General features: G+C 49.8%; 1 protein-coding gene across 2 annotated transcripts in view; it reads right to left on the bottom strand.

Moving 5' to 3' along the window:
- fam49al (family with sequence similarity 49 member A, like) overlaps window positions 1–13,858 on the bottom strand; it is a 23,518-nt gene extending 9,660 nt beyond the window's left edge. Inside the window, exons 1-3 of one of the 2 annotated variants that reach the window (XM_040189562.2) lie at window positions 13,350–13,858; window positions 4,229–4,322; window positions 860–939 (exon numbers count right to left, since the gene is read on the bottom strand). In XM_040189562.2, the coding sequence (XP_040045496.1) occupies window positions 860–929 (70 nt within the window). In that variant the 5' untranslated portion in view covers window positions 930–939; window positions 4,229–4,322; window positions 13,350–13,858. Of the gene's footprint in view, window positions 1–859; window positions 940–4,228; window positions 4,323–7,176; window positions 7,196–13,349 lie in introns of those variants that run through there. The other variant, XM_078080947.1, reaches the window with a different exon arrangement.
- Between the last annotated feature and the right edge of the window lie 350 nt (window positions 13,859–14,208).

The raw sequence follows: 14,208 nt of genomic DNA, 5'->3' as shown, positions 1-14,208 counted from the left end.
GGGGGGGCGGTGGAATGGCGTGGTGGAAGTATGTCCCGGGTGAAGCACGGCAACGTGGACACAGAGCTGCTTTAATCCCACTCCTGGTATTGATTACAGCTACAGCTGATTTGGTGCCGGGGTCCCTGTGTGGATGGGACACGGAGGAGAGATGTTCACATGTTTATGTGAAAACATAGCTATGATGAAAAATGAGTTCTTCCTCGTTTAATGACACATATTTTAAGATATTTGGGGTGACATTTCTTTGAGTGAGCAAATCGTCCCGTGAATAAAAATGAATAAATTAAAAACTAAAAAGAATAGGATTCATTGAACCCGTCGTTTACTTAAAATGTTTTTTGTGTTGCTGTTGCATTTATTTAGACAAAGCAAATATTATGACAATTTACTTTGGCCTTTTTTATTACTTTATGAATATTCGTTATTATGAACTGCTGTAGGTGATAATAACACACAATAAGCATGTTTCAAATGCATTATTAAATAAATTTATGTCACCATTTATTTTTTTCAATTTGTGAGAGATTTTGTTGATGACATAAATCTAATCCTTCAAAAAGAGTCCAAATCTGGATAAACTGTATAAATGTCAGAATATATTTATATATAACCGTTTTTATTGAGGACAGTATTGTTTAAGAAGAAAGAACAGAGACTGAGAGTGGGACTAGAGAGCATCTGATAATCACAAACTACACCCACAACAACACTCCATCACACATCCAAATACACCTCCCGTGACCCCCCCCCCCCCCCCCCCCCCTCGACTACCACCCACTGCACACCTCTGCTGCACACACGTGCACGCACATTTCAGGCACACAGACACGTGCACACAGCCCCGGCGCTCACTTACTTTCAAAGTCCAGGAAAAAATGTGGACAGTTCTCTAAATCCTTGCCAAGGACCTTAATGAGGTTCCCCATGGCTGGCGACCTGCACGGGAGGAAACAACAAAATGCATAGAGTACGCAGGACCTGGCAACCCGCACCACCGTTCACAACAAAATGCATAGAGTACGCAGGACCTGGCAACCCGCACCACCGTTTACAACAAAATGCATAGAGTACGCAGGACCTGGCAACCCGCACCACCGTTTACAACAAAATGCATAGAGTACGCAGGACTGGCAACCCTCACCCGCTGTTCACAACAAAATGCATAGAGTACGCAGGACCTGGCAACCCGCACCGCCGTTCATAACAAAATGCATAGAGTACGCAGGACCTGGCAACCCGCACCGCTGTTCACAACAAAATGCATAAAGTACGCAGGACCTGGCAACCCGCACCGCTGTTCACAACAAAATGCATAGAGTACGCAGGACCTGGCAACCCGCACCGCTGTTCACAACAAAATGCATAAAGTACGCAGGACCTGGCAACCCGCACCGCTGTTCACAACAAAATGCATAGAGTACGCAGGACCTGGCAACCCGCACCACTGTTTACAACAAAATGCATAGAGTACGCAGGACCTGGCAACCCGCAACCGCTGTTCACAACAAAATGCCCAAGAAAGCACAGCTTGTTACCCATCTACACTCATCTAATCACCCCTTCTCATCCCTCCTCTTCCTCTGCCTTAGAGAGAAGTCACACATTCGAGCTACAGATGACATTGATCACATCCTATACGCGGCTGTATTCATTTAGAGGGGGGGGGGGGGGGGGGGGGTCCAGTAGTCAATCATTAAGCTCACTCATCTGGAGTCACTAAAGCTGAGCAGTGGTTTTAATCCGGTTACACTACAGTAACCTAATAAAAGCCTCCTCTGTGCAGACTACTTTCTCCTAATGCCCCTCAAGTACAGCAGCCTATATGGATACTTTATGACGAGCTCTTCATACTTTGTACCCAAGCGCCAGATGCCAGGACTTCATGAGAGCAATGATGCACGCTTTATTAGATCCCGCGTTGGGTCAGACGGGCGGGAGACACGCGCTTGTCCGTTCGCGGGCAGGATCGAGACGAGACGACACATGACGGGGGTTCTAGGAAACAAAGAACATGGCGATTGCACCCCGCTCACCTCCTCGTCCACCCGCGTGGCCCACGCAGCGTAAACTCATTACGTATTTTGGAAGCAAGAGGCCGAAGCTGGCGTTTAAAAAAGGAAAAGCAGCCCATGTTTTTGATGTGTAATTTATAAGGTGGATGCATCATTAATGGAATCCTTCTGAATACATTTGTATTACCACTGAATACTAAGCGTGTCTTCTCAACATTCACCAAAAAAAGATTTGATTGAATTTCTTTAACCAACAGAGATGAAATGGTCCTCCTGCACCCAGCATGAGATGCATATTGTTCTCCTGAGTATCTTTATTCAGAACAGGACTAGTATCCATGCTTACTACTAGGATCTAACCACAAAACCCACAGTTCAGTGGAGTGTAATCCGTGTTCTTTAAGTAGGTTTCCTGTTTTAAAAACTGATCTTATAAAGTAATGGATGGCCCTTCCACGTTAAACCCATGTAGAACGTGAAGTCTCAGGTTTCCCTCGTAAATGTCACTCTTGTGAACATCTTACAGTAGAAAAGCTCATAAAAGCAAAGTTTCACTTCCTCTGCCGAATCCACATGTGTGAAGACCACCTGCTCCACGATGCACGCTGGACTGTGAATATTTAAATAACCGATTTAAAAGAAAAATCAGGCTGAGATTCAAATCGAAACCTCGCACGAAGAAAAGAAAGCTCGCTGACATGTAACTGTGTGTGTGTGTGTGTGTGTGTGTGTGTTAGAGTTAAAGCGGCCACACTAACGTACACACACCCACACACTGAGTCCGGAGCAGCGTGTGGTCCATCCTGAGCGCAGCCTCTCGGCTGACGGTTGCCAGGATACGGTTGTCCTGGTGATATCCTCCCGCACGTCTCAGCAGAACACAAAAAAAAAAAAAGGAAAGAAGAGCATCGAGCTGCTCTCCGAGGCTTGTTGCCGACGCCGGCGACCCGACGCACCGATCCTCAGCGCGAGAATGCACTAAAACCTTTAAAAAACAACGCCTGGAAGTCAAGGCGCCATCGCACGGCCTCGCTCTCCTTACCCTCTGTGACCGACGTCCCTCTCTGTCTGCCTGTTTGCGTGACTTCCTGTTCCCCCCTTTCTGCTCGCCGCTCTGTGGGGTCGTCGCTGTTATCAGCTCCCAGGTCCCAGGTCAGCGGCGCTGGTTGCCACTCGGCTCTCGGTGGAGGCCGATGCGACCTTTCTGCTCTCGGCCGCTCTTCCGCTGCCTCTGTGCATCTCCGTCCACTTCACGCTTCTCTTTTTCAGCCGTCTATTTAAAGGCCTGCGGTTCTATTCCTCCGTCTGCTGTGTGTGCGTGTGATGCTGCTCTTTTGTTTCAGGCTGTTTGTAGATGGAGTGAAGTTGTTGGTATTAAGAGAATAAGATTTGTTATTCGCACCCCCCCCCCTCCCCCCTCTCCCACTCTCTCCCCCTCTCTCCCCCCTTCTGGCTGTATCGCCCTTGTGCGTCGGCATCTTTTCTCCTCCGCGCCCGTCCTGTCACGCCACATCTACGTCCCGCTGGCATCCAGTCTCGCCGGTTCCCCCCCCTGTTCTCCCCCCCCCGGCGGCGCCAACCAACCCAAACGGCAAACACACGTTCCCTCTTTAACCGGCGTCCACAACCTGCGTTACGCATTCTTTATTTCTCGTGCATCAGGACGTGGATCCTGTGGATTAAGAAGTGTGTTTGGTGCCCACTGGTTCGGGTTTCTCTTCTGGCACACGGCGTTCGGCAGTCAGCCGGCGTGAATGCGGAAGCAACGTGCTCGTCTTTATGCAACCGGCACACTGCTCTCATCTGCAGTCCGGGCATGCAGGACCCCAAACGGGTTCTTAAATGGAGCCGCGGCTGAAAGGAAAAACCCGGTCCGGACTGGAAGCCCGAAAGGCGCCAGAGGCCTCGCCGCCTTTTACTCAGCTCCCATTGAAAAGGTTCCTCCCCTTGCGGGCCGAGGGGCCTCGCCAGCGTGGTGCGACCAGTATTAACCCCCCCGACAGTCCCACCAGCACCCCCCCCCCCCCTCCGTCTGCGTGTCCTTCTGATCCAAACGGACAAGCTAAACCTCCCATCTCTCCTCTCTAACCGCCCGTCCATCCCTCCGCCCTCCGACGCCTCCACCTGGTGGTTTCTCCGCCGTGTGCTTCTTTTTCAGCTGCCGTTCCTTTTTTTATGTCATTTTTTTCCCAGGCCTCATTTTCCATTCCTACCTTCGCTTGTGTTTGTCCCGCTGGAACACTTCACTGCATCAACCAGGGCTTGTCGGCTCCTCACAGTGGTTACAGCATCAGCAGCAGCCACCACCTGGCAGAGAGACGGACAGGTGGAGGGGGAGACAACGGGAAATCAGCATAAAACTCCACAACGTGTACAGGAACGTTGTGTTGCAAAAGGCAACAATGAATGAGTTTTAAGTTTTTTTAGAAGGATCGGCACAGAGAAGCAAAGAGACAGAGGAAGGGTAAAAACCAAACAGTAGTTTGGTCTTTTTGGTGATGAAAACAATTAAACAAGGAAACAAACATTCAGAAGACCTGCAGATTTGAGGGATCGTTTTATATCACATGTAGTCTTTCCCGCTATTGTAATTATTAAAAATGATAATTTTTCGGTGTCCTACTGATGCTATAACCTTTCTAAACCGCATATAAGAAGCCGTTTCTTTCTCTCCCGCTTTTACATTTTGATAATAGATCAAGCTCATTGAGCTTATCTCGATGATGCTGATCTCACGGCTCCGGTGCCGTCTGATACTGGTGTAACTATTAACACAAGCGCTGCTGTCGTTGCATCATCGAATCTCATCAGGAGAGAGAGTGTGTGCAGGCCTTTGAAGAATAGTTGCCAGGGAAACACAGCCTCTTATTCGCATGGCAACACAGTCGGGTACCGCCGAGTGTTGGCAATCAGGCGGATTGGCTGGAGCGATGGATGGATAGACCACACTCTCCTCCTCCAAGGGGCTGTAAACCAAAGCATCCACTCCTGTGATTACACGTCTTTCACCTCAAGTAGAGATCTTTATTTCCTCTTTGTGTTCCCTTAAAGTAAATTGCCTTATGCTCATGTGTCTCTCATCTCAGCGAAAGGCCAAAGGTCAAGTGGTGCACAGGATGCTGAGTCCGAGGGAGGTGAAGACCTGAAGATGTCCACACGCGTGGAGTTCAGGTAAACTACGTCTCTCTGGGCTTCGTTCATGCAATGAAGTCTCACGGCCTCTCACAGGGAGGAGCTTGTCTGAGGTGCAGTGCATCATGAACGGGAGGCCAGCAGCTGTTTGTCGTGGATGTTATTGGGGTTTTGGGATCAGATCGACGGCAGACATATAATTGTACTCCTGCTGGAGGGCCCTGACTGCACAGTTTGATGGATCACCTTTTTCTATTCCGTTAATTAGTTGAGTGCTTTGATTTTACATCAGAGCTTCCTGCCACTCGTTTGCATTCTCAGCACTGCTGTTTAAACGCATCCTGGTACTTTCTGTACGGCGTGCGCGATTGAGATGCAACTCAATGTCGTTGATGGGAGTCATATTTAAACTTTGATATTGACATTTTGTCACGTGAGTCATAGTGAGTCAACGTAACGTCCTCTGTGGTTTTATTTGTAGAACTAACTTTTTATTTTGTTTTATTTTGTAAAAAAACAGGAGAGGAATGAAAGGGAAGGAGAGCAAAGTAAAGACGAGTAGAAAAGAAAAATAAAGGAGAGCAAAGGGGCACGTGAGGGAGAAGAGGAGGTTGATGGCGAGGGAAATAAAGGGTAAGTCGGAAAGGGAAGTAAGACGACATAAAAAGACAGGACAAGATAGGAGAGGACAAGGGGAGGAGAGGACAGACAAAGAGGGGAGGAGAGGAGCTAATGGGAGGTGGCAGTGTCACACACAGCTAGACCATCGGTGAAGATTGACCGCCGATGGAAAGCTACAGCCGATTGGCCTCGGGCCTGCACACACACACACACACACACACACACACGCACACGCACACTCATATACAATTATAAAAGCCGTCGTCCCTCCCTGAAGAGCGAAGGAGAGTAAAAGGGGAGATCGTCAGAGCAATGGATGAAGCGCCAAAGTGCAAAAAAGAGAGGAAAATGGAAGGTTCCTCAGCATCACCCCTCCCCCTTCTCTCGCACTCCCTTTCTCCCTCCCTCACACACACACACACACACACACACACACACACACACACACACACACACACACACAGGCTGAGTCCAGAGCCGTGCACAGTGCCTCATGAAAGGCGATTGCAAATTAGCATTGTGATTCTGTGCTGCGAGGCTAACAAAGAAAAAGGGGGTGGATGTAGTGGGAGACAGAAGCATGTCAGAGAGAGAGAGAGAGAGAGAGAGAGAGGATGTTGAAGCTGGTACTTAAATCCATTTTCACTGCTTTCACAAGCTTCAAATTGATTGTTTTTTCAGTTGAAATAAAGAAGTGGGGCAGCAACTCATGGATTTTAAGGCTTATTTGCCCAGAGGTGGATAGAAACTGCGCTCTAATGTCTCCATTATGTAGATATTATGAAGGTTTATATGCTTTATGTGTATTAGCTATTTGCTGTTTGTCAGAGGGTCCAGCTTGAGCGATAACATGTTGTAAAATTCACGTTTCGATGCTGTTTTCTTTCCTTTCGCCACCACCGAGATGAATATAGGCCTTCTAGTCAATGCAGACATTAATATTTGAATATCACCACGAGAGAATTCAGCTTTGAGTTTGTTTTTTTAACAAAGTTTCCTCTCAGAGCTTCTGCTGTCAGAGGAGGGATAGATGCACACCAAGCGCTTGTATCCTTATTTGTGATGTGGGATGCCAATTAGCTGCTACCAAGGGAATCGCTGCAGGCTCTTAGAGGTCTACGCGCACTCACTCGGGGGCTCGTGACGTGTGTGTGTGTGTGTGTGTTGTGTTACTGCCGCGGCTATTGTTGCGCCCCCCTTTCCTTGTCCTTCCCTGACCCCCTGCTATCTGTAAACAAAGACAGAAGCGATTTACGTCTGCACAGCCACACACTCTTTGTCCCTGATGGACTGCTTGCACACTGCTTTATGTGGGTCAGAGCTCCGTGCGTGTGTGTGGGTGTGTGTGTGTGTGTGTGTGTGTGTGTGTGTGTTTGTCTCACGTAGCAACAATGTCCAAAATACTCACAGAACGCACAAAACACTGTGCCTGTGGGTGAAGAGTATAGCGGCGATGCATGTTGTCACTGGCGTCCCCTCTCGGCCCGAGGGGCTGGTCAAGAGTCGCGAGTGAGGAGTCAATGGGAGTCAATGGGAGTCAATGGGAGACAATGGGAGTCAATGGGAGTCAATGTAGTGTTATACTGCCAATGAAAGGCCTGTGAGGACTTTGCGCATGCAGCCATTACTGGACATGCTACATATATGTTGAAGAATGTGAGAATGAAGAAGAATGCGATCAGACGTGGACACACAGTGAGGTGCACACATTGAGGGAACGCACAATCACTCTTGTGGAGACAGCTGAACATTTGTGTGTCTGTGTTTGTGTAACAGACAGCATGGACTTCCATAAAGCATCACACGAAGGCAGTTTGGACTCTCTCGGTCTCTTAGTCCGTCTTTTCCGTCCGTCCACCTGTCCACCGTCAGCCGATGTTCTCGTTTTTAACACAATTATATGACTGGTTTGTGTAGCAGTCAAATCGAAATTCCTACTCCTTCATCCGGGGAGGTTTCGACTTTGCTGATGTTACTTGAACAGAGAAAACGAGGAACAACTCAGATGGCAACGCGTCACTACGTTTGTGCTACGTACTGTTATTGTCGCGTGGAATGAGGACACAACAGCACACGAGTGCAGAGAACCAGTGGATGAAGGAACGACCTCTGACACCAGCGTGGCCCAGGAATCACGTGCGGCTCGCCGCTCGCCGGCAGGAGACGGCGTGTCCTTGAGGTGGACGACGCTCAATCACACTGTCGCTTGGCGGAACAGCGGCAGCTCTGAATGACGGGACTTGGCAGCGACGCAACGTACGAGCTCACGGTGACGCCGAGAAAAAAGAGCAGATGAAGCAGGACGAGGAAGAGCTGAGAGAAACGTGCGTTTGGGACGTTTTGTTGGAGTGAAAGTTTGAGATCTTGGCTCTTTTTGTGGATTATTTCTGCCCAGTGTTTTTTTTTTTTGATCTGCATACCTATTCTTTTTTTTTTTGTTTGATGTAAAAAATAATGATGTACATAGAGAAGACGAATCCTCGCCGTCTCAAGCTGAACTAATTAGTGAGCGTGTGCGTTTGTTTGTGTGCACAGAACAAGGAAAAGGTTTGCGTAGCCTGATCAAACACTGGACACCAGCGATGGTTGCCAGCACCCCCCCCATGTTCCCAAGACCGATCTGCCATACACACATGTGGACAAACACACACACACACACACACACTAAGATGATTTTGAAGCGTTCACTGAGTTCTACCTTCCGTGTCTTGTTGCTTCTTCCAGTTCTTGCAACACAAACAGTTTACAATGATGCCAAAGACAAATTGATGCTCGATTTTACACAAACGCAGGTTGGTCAGTTGGTGATCTCCAAATAATACAGCAGTGTTTTATTTACTACATTCAGGACAATACGATCGTTTTGAGATCAGACAGTATTTTTGCTTGTTGCTCGGATTACAGAAAAACATACTTGGACGAGCATCATGGACGTTTTTGTGGTTATATTTATGCTTTTTCTGGCAGTATTTCCCAAAAGATTTGACTCTTTTCCCTTTACAAACCGAAAGGCTTGAGCAGAAGGGCTGATTAATGTGTTTGGCGAACGTAACGTTATCCAGAAATGTTGGCTGGAGCTGTTGGAGAGTCAAATCCTGCTAACGCTCTTCTCCCGGACTCGGATCGCCCATCAGTCAGGACCCTCACGCTGAAGGTACACGCGGCCTACTGGATGTCCCAGTCCTGAGGAAACCTGGCTAACGAAGGCCTTTACCTGTCAGGGAGCTTGTGTTTTTGGGGGTTTGTTTGTTTTGTCCGTCCTATCAGCAGCATTACGGGAAAACTACACGCGAAATTTTCATTGGACTTGGAGGGAGGCGACCTGACCTGCCCAACTATCCATCCTTCCATTAATACCCAACCGTCACCACCCTGCGGCCGTTTTGAAGAGATGACGGATATGTAGTCCAACACCACGACTTCACATGAAAGGGTTCCTCTCTGATGTATTCATCTCAAGCCTCAGTGTCCAAACAGCCGGTTACATTATTCAGCAGAAGTTATTAACGGAGCTGAAGCCTCTATTTAGATACCGTCGCTAAGTAGATATTTTGCCTCATCTCATATTGCGCACTAATTGCAATACTGCCTCGCTTCCCCTCCTCCCGCTCTGCTTTCTTCAGCCGTCCATCGGTCCCAAATCGGCCTCACCTCCGCATTGAGTCGGGGTTATTAATCTTAAATAGAGGGCGGGCGTTTGTGTTGTTTATTGACGCTAGTGGACGGCAATTGATCCGATCAACGGACAACAGGCCACAATAGCATAGGAAGTCCTCGGAGAGCAGATGTGAGGTAATCTGATTACATCCAGAAATCTCCTCTTTTATTGCCACGGGAAGAGAGAGTCTGACAAGCCGAGTCGCGTCTGGTTCGACGCGAACTCCCAGAGGCGGGAGAGGATCCACCGTGGCTGGATGTGATATCACGCATTTCAAGCAGTTCCAGCAGGACGCGACTAACAAGGACGATGGAAAGAGAAGTCTTTTCTACCGTTTGGACAGGTGCCGCATAGCATGGAGGGTTAGGTAGCCTGATCAAAAGACGCATCAGATCTCGGCTCCCTTGACACCGTGAATTACATTTCTACTAAATCTATTTTCTAACAGGTTCGTAGACGTGTCGTAAATCGCAACCTTGAAGCCAAGTGGTGAGTTTGAAGTTTGCTGGATGGTTAATTAGCAAGAAACATTTTGTCCGATCTTTTAGCACCTCACAAGACGTTATATTCTTATTAGTGTCTGTCGAAGCCTTCGGGTCACCAGGAGGTTGCCAGGCAACCGGCAGAGACTTCAGTGAGTTACAGTTCCCGGCCAAGAGACAGATCGGCACGTACATGCCGCTCTAGAACCACAGCTGGTTTTCTCTACTCTCGAACAGATGAGCAGTAAAGTGTTAGCGGGCTGGACGCTGCCAGGTTAGCTGCTTTATGCTTAAGTGAGCATAAGTCAGCCTTATATTTAACAGACAGACAAGAGACACAGCGATTGATCTTTTGATCTTAATCTCTGCCACAAAGCGGAAGAGTACATTCCTAAAAATGTTGCTCGACTGAATGTCCTCCTACTGGCACAAATGATCTTGCATGCACTACATATTATTTTTGAGTAGATATATAACCCTCTGCATGCTACATCAGGACCCTCCTTCGCCACCCTGCAAACCTCCGTCACACCTCCCTGCCCCCCCCCCTGTAACAGGATCATCTCCGCTAATCCCTGATTTCTGACAGTACTGGTTTAAAAAACCTCAAGATTACCAGGTGGAGACGGATCACATCTCAAAGTACAAAACGATCTCGCCCCTGGCTGCTGCTGCTCTCCTCATCCGAACTCCTGAGTCCAGCAAAAGCAACCCAGAAAAAAGATCATCAACAGCAAGGTGGAAAGTTCAAGTGACAGATGTTTGAAAGACAGATGTGCGAGCTGGACAGACGGGTCGACGAGATTAAACGAGTGTTGGGATTAAATGAGGGAGGATTGTGGGTTTTTTGGTTTGTTGAGGAAATCACTTTGGCCGCACGGATAAACATACGGATGATGTTGTATTTTGATCAAAGGATTGGAAGCAACGCGGTTGTCCGTCCACTCGTTTATGACGTCATTATGAAACACCAGCCAATCATGTACAGGGTGTATCTATTAATATTATTAACTTCACCGCTCCGGTTAACGAAGCAGCCGTGTGTCTCTGACTGTATTTTGATGCCACCCTTCCTTTGAAAGGCTCTCTATCTGCCCTCTTGGACTCGTTGGAGTAGCTGCGCGCGCCTCCGTGTCCTTGGCGTGTCACTCGAGCCCAACTCACGGAGAGCTGCCGAGGTTCCTGGTGCGACCTCGGGCCCTGGAGGTCACCGCACATCATTTCACCTCGTGGGTTTGTGTGCTTCGAATGCGCAAAAAGAACCTGGAAGCAAACAAGACAGACGCTACAAATCCCCCCCACCCCTCGGTCTCACTCCTTCCGACCCGACATCCCCCCTCTCCTCTATTGCAAAGAGCGACACGCGGGAGCGTCTGGAACGCATCATCATCGTGTGGCTGCTGCAGAAACCGTCTGCCCGCGTTGTGAGGAGAAAGGATGGAGGCGCATCAGGTGCATTAAGGGAAACATGAAGAGAGCATCCACCACCTCGACCCCCCCCCCCCCCCCGTTCGTGTGTCTTCCGCCTCGTCAAACCTGATAATCCCGGCACGCGCTAAGGCAACCTAACAAGACACTGCCCCTCAAATGGAGAAAGAGACGCGCAGGCCACTAATCCTCCGCAAGGCAGCAGCAACGATCGTTGGCAACAGCGTTTTGTCCTGAGCATCTTTTGATGGGGGGGGGGGAGGAAGTGACAGAATGTACCCGGTTGATTAGAGACGGATGGGAGGGAGCTCAGGAGAAAAGAAACAGTGGGAGCCGAGGAGAAATTGATGAGTTAACGACGGCGGTGAATAGAAGAGCGAGATACAGACGGGGGGGGGGAGATGAGGGGGCGTAGAGATAAAGAGCGCGAGGCGAGGAGGAAACGCGCTCGGGTTTCTATGGGCGCTCGGGAAAGATTTGGGATGAGGGAATCTTGCATCATCGCGGCAGGGCCAATGAGAAGGCTCGCTTAAAGCGTACGAAGGGAGTGTCATAGCAACAGCCGAGTAAATAGCATCGCAGCCAGCGTTCCATTTTAGACACGGAGGGGGGGAGAAAAAACCTGTACACACAGTGATTAACACACACACACACACACACACACACACATGAGCTGTGTCAGTGCACTGTGTTGTTTATTCATACGGGTGAATGGGTTGAAATCTGCATATTTTGATTCATGTCCATGACTGTGACAGACACTAAAGATATTTTCTCTCTTTAATGATACATATAGACAAGATGTATGAGATTGAGAACTACGTGCAATTATAGAGACAGATAAACGTATGACCCCCTAAACCAAATGACTGAGTCATCAAAGTCAACATGGCAGTAAATCATCGTTTAATCTGCTCACGTGGATTATATCCACAGTCAGTAGATTACAGAGCTATAGGCGGGGACCAGATCTTTCAATTACACACCTCCCCTGTCTGCCCCTCCACCCACCCAAACACCCACATACTTCATCCTGCCTTCTCTCTCCACCTTACTGTACGTCCACCCCCTCCGTGCCCGGGCATCGCTCGGGCCCACATTCCCCTGCACACACAAAGAGGAGCTGCAGAGCCTCTCAGCTCTGCAGCTCCGTCCCACAACCTCACGTGCATCGCCTCGCCGCCACCTCCAACGTGCCGCTCTGAAGGGACAAAAAAAACACTCCTGAAAAGCCTTGCCCCCCCCCCCCATTCATTCATTCCTCCATTCACTTTTTTTACTCCCTCCATCCCTGTTTTCCACTCGAGTCGCATGAACCCACCCCTTCTGATCAGCGGTGCAATCTGGGGATATTGTTTTTAGCAGGCTGTTTGTGCACGGCAAACACACACACGCACACACACACCTGCCTCACTGTATGACGTGATACGCCTTTTGTAGCGATGCTAATAATTCCTGATATGCCTGCCTGACGTGCAGCGCGCACACATTGTTCCCAGAACCCTCCATCGCGTCGACGCGATGCATGATGCATGTGCCGTGATGCTTCGGTCACCATCGCCGAATGCACACACGCATTGTGTGGCACGAGCGGGCTCCATATTCTCCTGATTCGTGTCCTGCTGGGACTCAGAGGAGATGTGCCGAGGTGCCGCTCCGGTCACAAGCACTGCAGTGCCCCCAGTTCACCGGCCCCACAACTTCGATATGGACGAGCCAGATTCAAGGCTGCGTCCCTCGAGATCCTGGTCCTACGCCAGTCCTCCACATCGCAGCCAATCCCCCCCCACACACACACACTCTCTATAACCAAGCACCAGTCCGCCACCAGCCTCGAGTCTAACCCACATCCATCCTCCAGCGCCTGCAAGCGCCTGCCTGCAGCCCCCTTTAATCAGGTGCAGGGTGGGACTGCAGGGCCCCGTCCCGCCGTCACAACCAAACAGATGGAGGCGAGAGATGAGATGAAGAGAAGGAGAAGAAGCGAAGAGAGAGCGTGCTGGCTCAGCTTACCGGCTGGGCGTGCAGCGAAGGGGAGGATGATGCCTCGGACTGCTGCTTCTTCCTTCCCTCTCTCCGGGGGGGGGGGGGTGAGGGGTGAGACACAGACGGGTGCAGGGAACAAAAGACGAGGGGGGCGAAAGGCGACGGTGGCTGGTCGCGGGATGGAGCGAGGAGGAGAGGGGACAGATGGGGACAGCAGAGAAAAAGCGGTGGAAAAAAAAAGGGGGGGGGTCCTCGCGTGGCTTCTTCTGCGTCTTCCCGGGAGAGACTCCTTTATCCCTGTGAGCCAGAGGGCTGTGGATTCACCTAAACACCGAGCACACGCACCGCCTCACGCCACGCAGCCCTCCCTCTTCCTCTCGCTCGCTCTGCACTAAACACAGCAGCTGCTGGTCTGTGAGAAATAGAACGCCATGTCCCCCCCCCCCTCCCTCCCTCTCCCCTTCTCCTCCTACCACGCTCGCTCACAAAGACCCCCACCACACACACACACACACACACACACGCAGCATGTCCTCACACCCCCTCCACCCTTGACTAACGTCTACTGCTGGCAATAAGAGGAGGGGGCCACACTGAGTGTGCGTTGGGTGCAGAGTTGTATTGTGTTTGACATTGTTTCGGTAGCCGGGTGACTTTTCCCGTCGGTACGGTGTGAAAGTGAATCATGGTGAGTAAGGATGCGCAGCGGGGTATTTTTGTAAAAGTGTGTGGGTGACTGCCGAGCATCACTCGCCACCGTGCTGCAGAGAGGGGAGGGAACTTTATTTGCGGTTAGAGGCAGTCGAGAGTTTACGCACAGATTAAAGAAGAGAACGGGAAGAAGGCCTCAGACAATGAGGAGAACTTCAGGCTGTTAGTTGGAAAA

The sequence above is a fragment of the Gasterosteus aculeatus genome, chromosome 10 (genome assembly GCF_964276395.1).
Source record: "Gasterosteus aculeatus chromosome 10, fGasAcu3.hap1.1, whole genome shotgun sequence".
NCBI classification, from domain to species: Eukaryota; Metazoa; Chordata; class Actinopteri; order Perciformes; family Gasterosteidae; genus Gasterosteus; species Gasterosteus aculeatus.
This window is presented reverse-complemented; position numbering and strand designations above follow the sequence as displayed.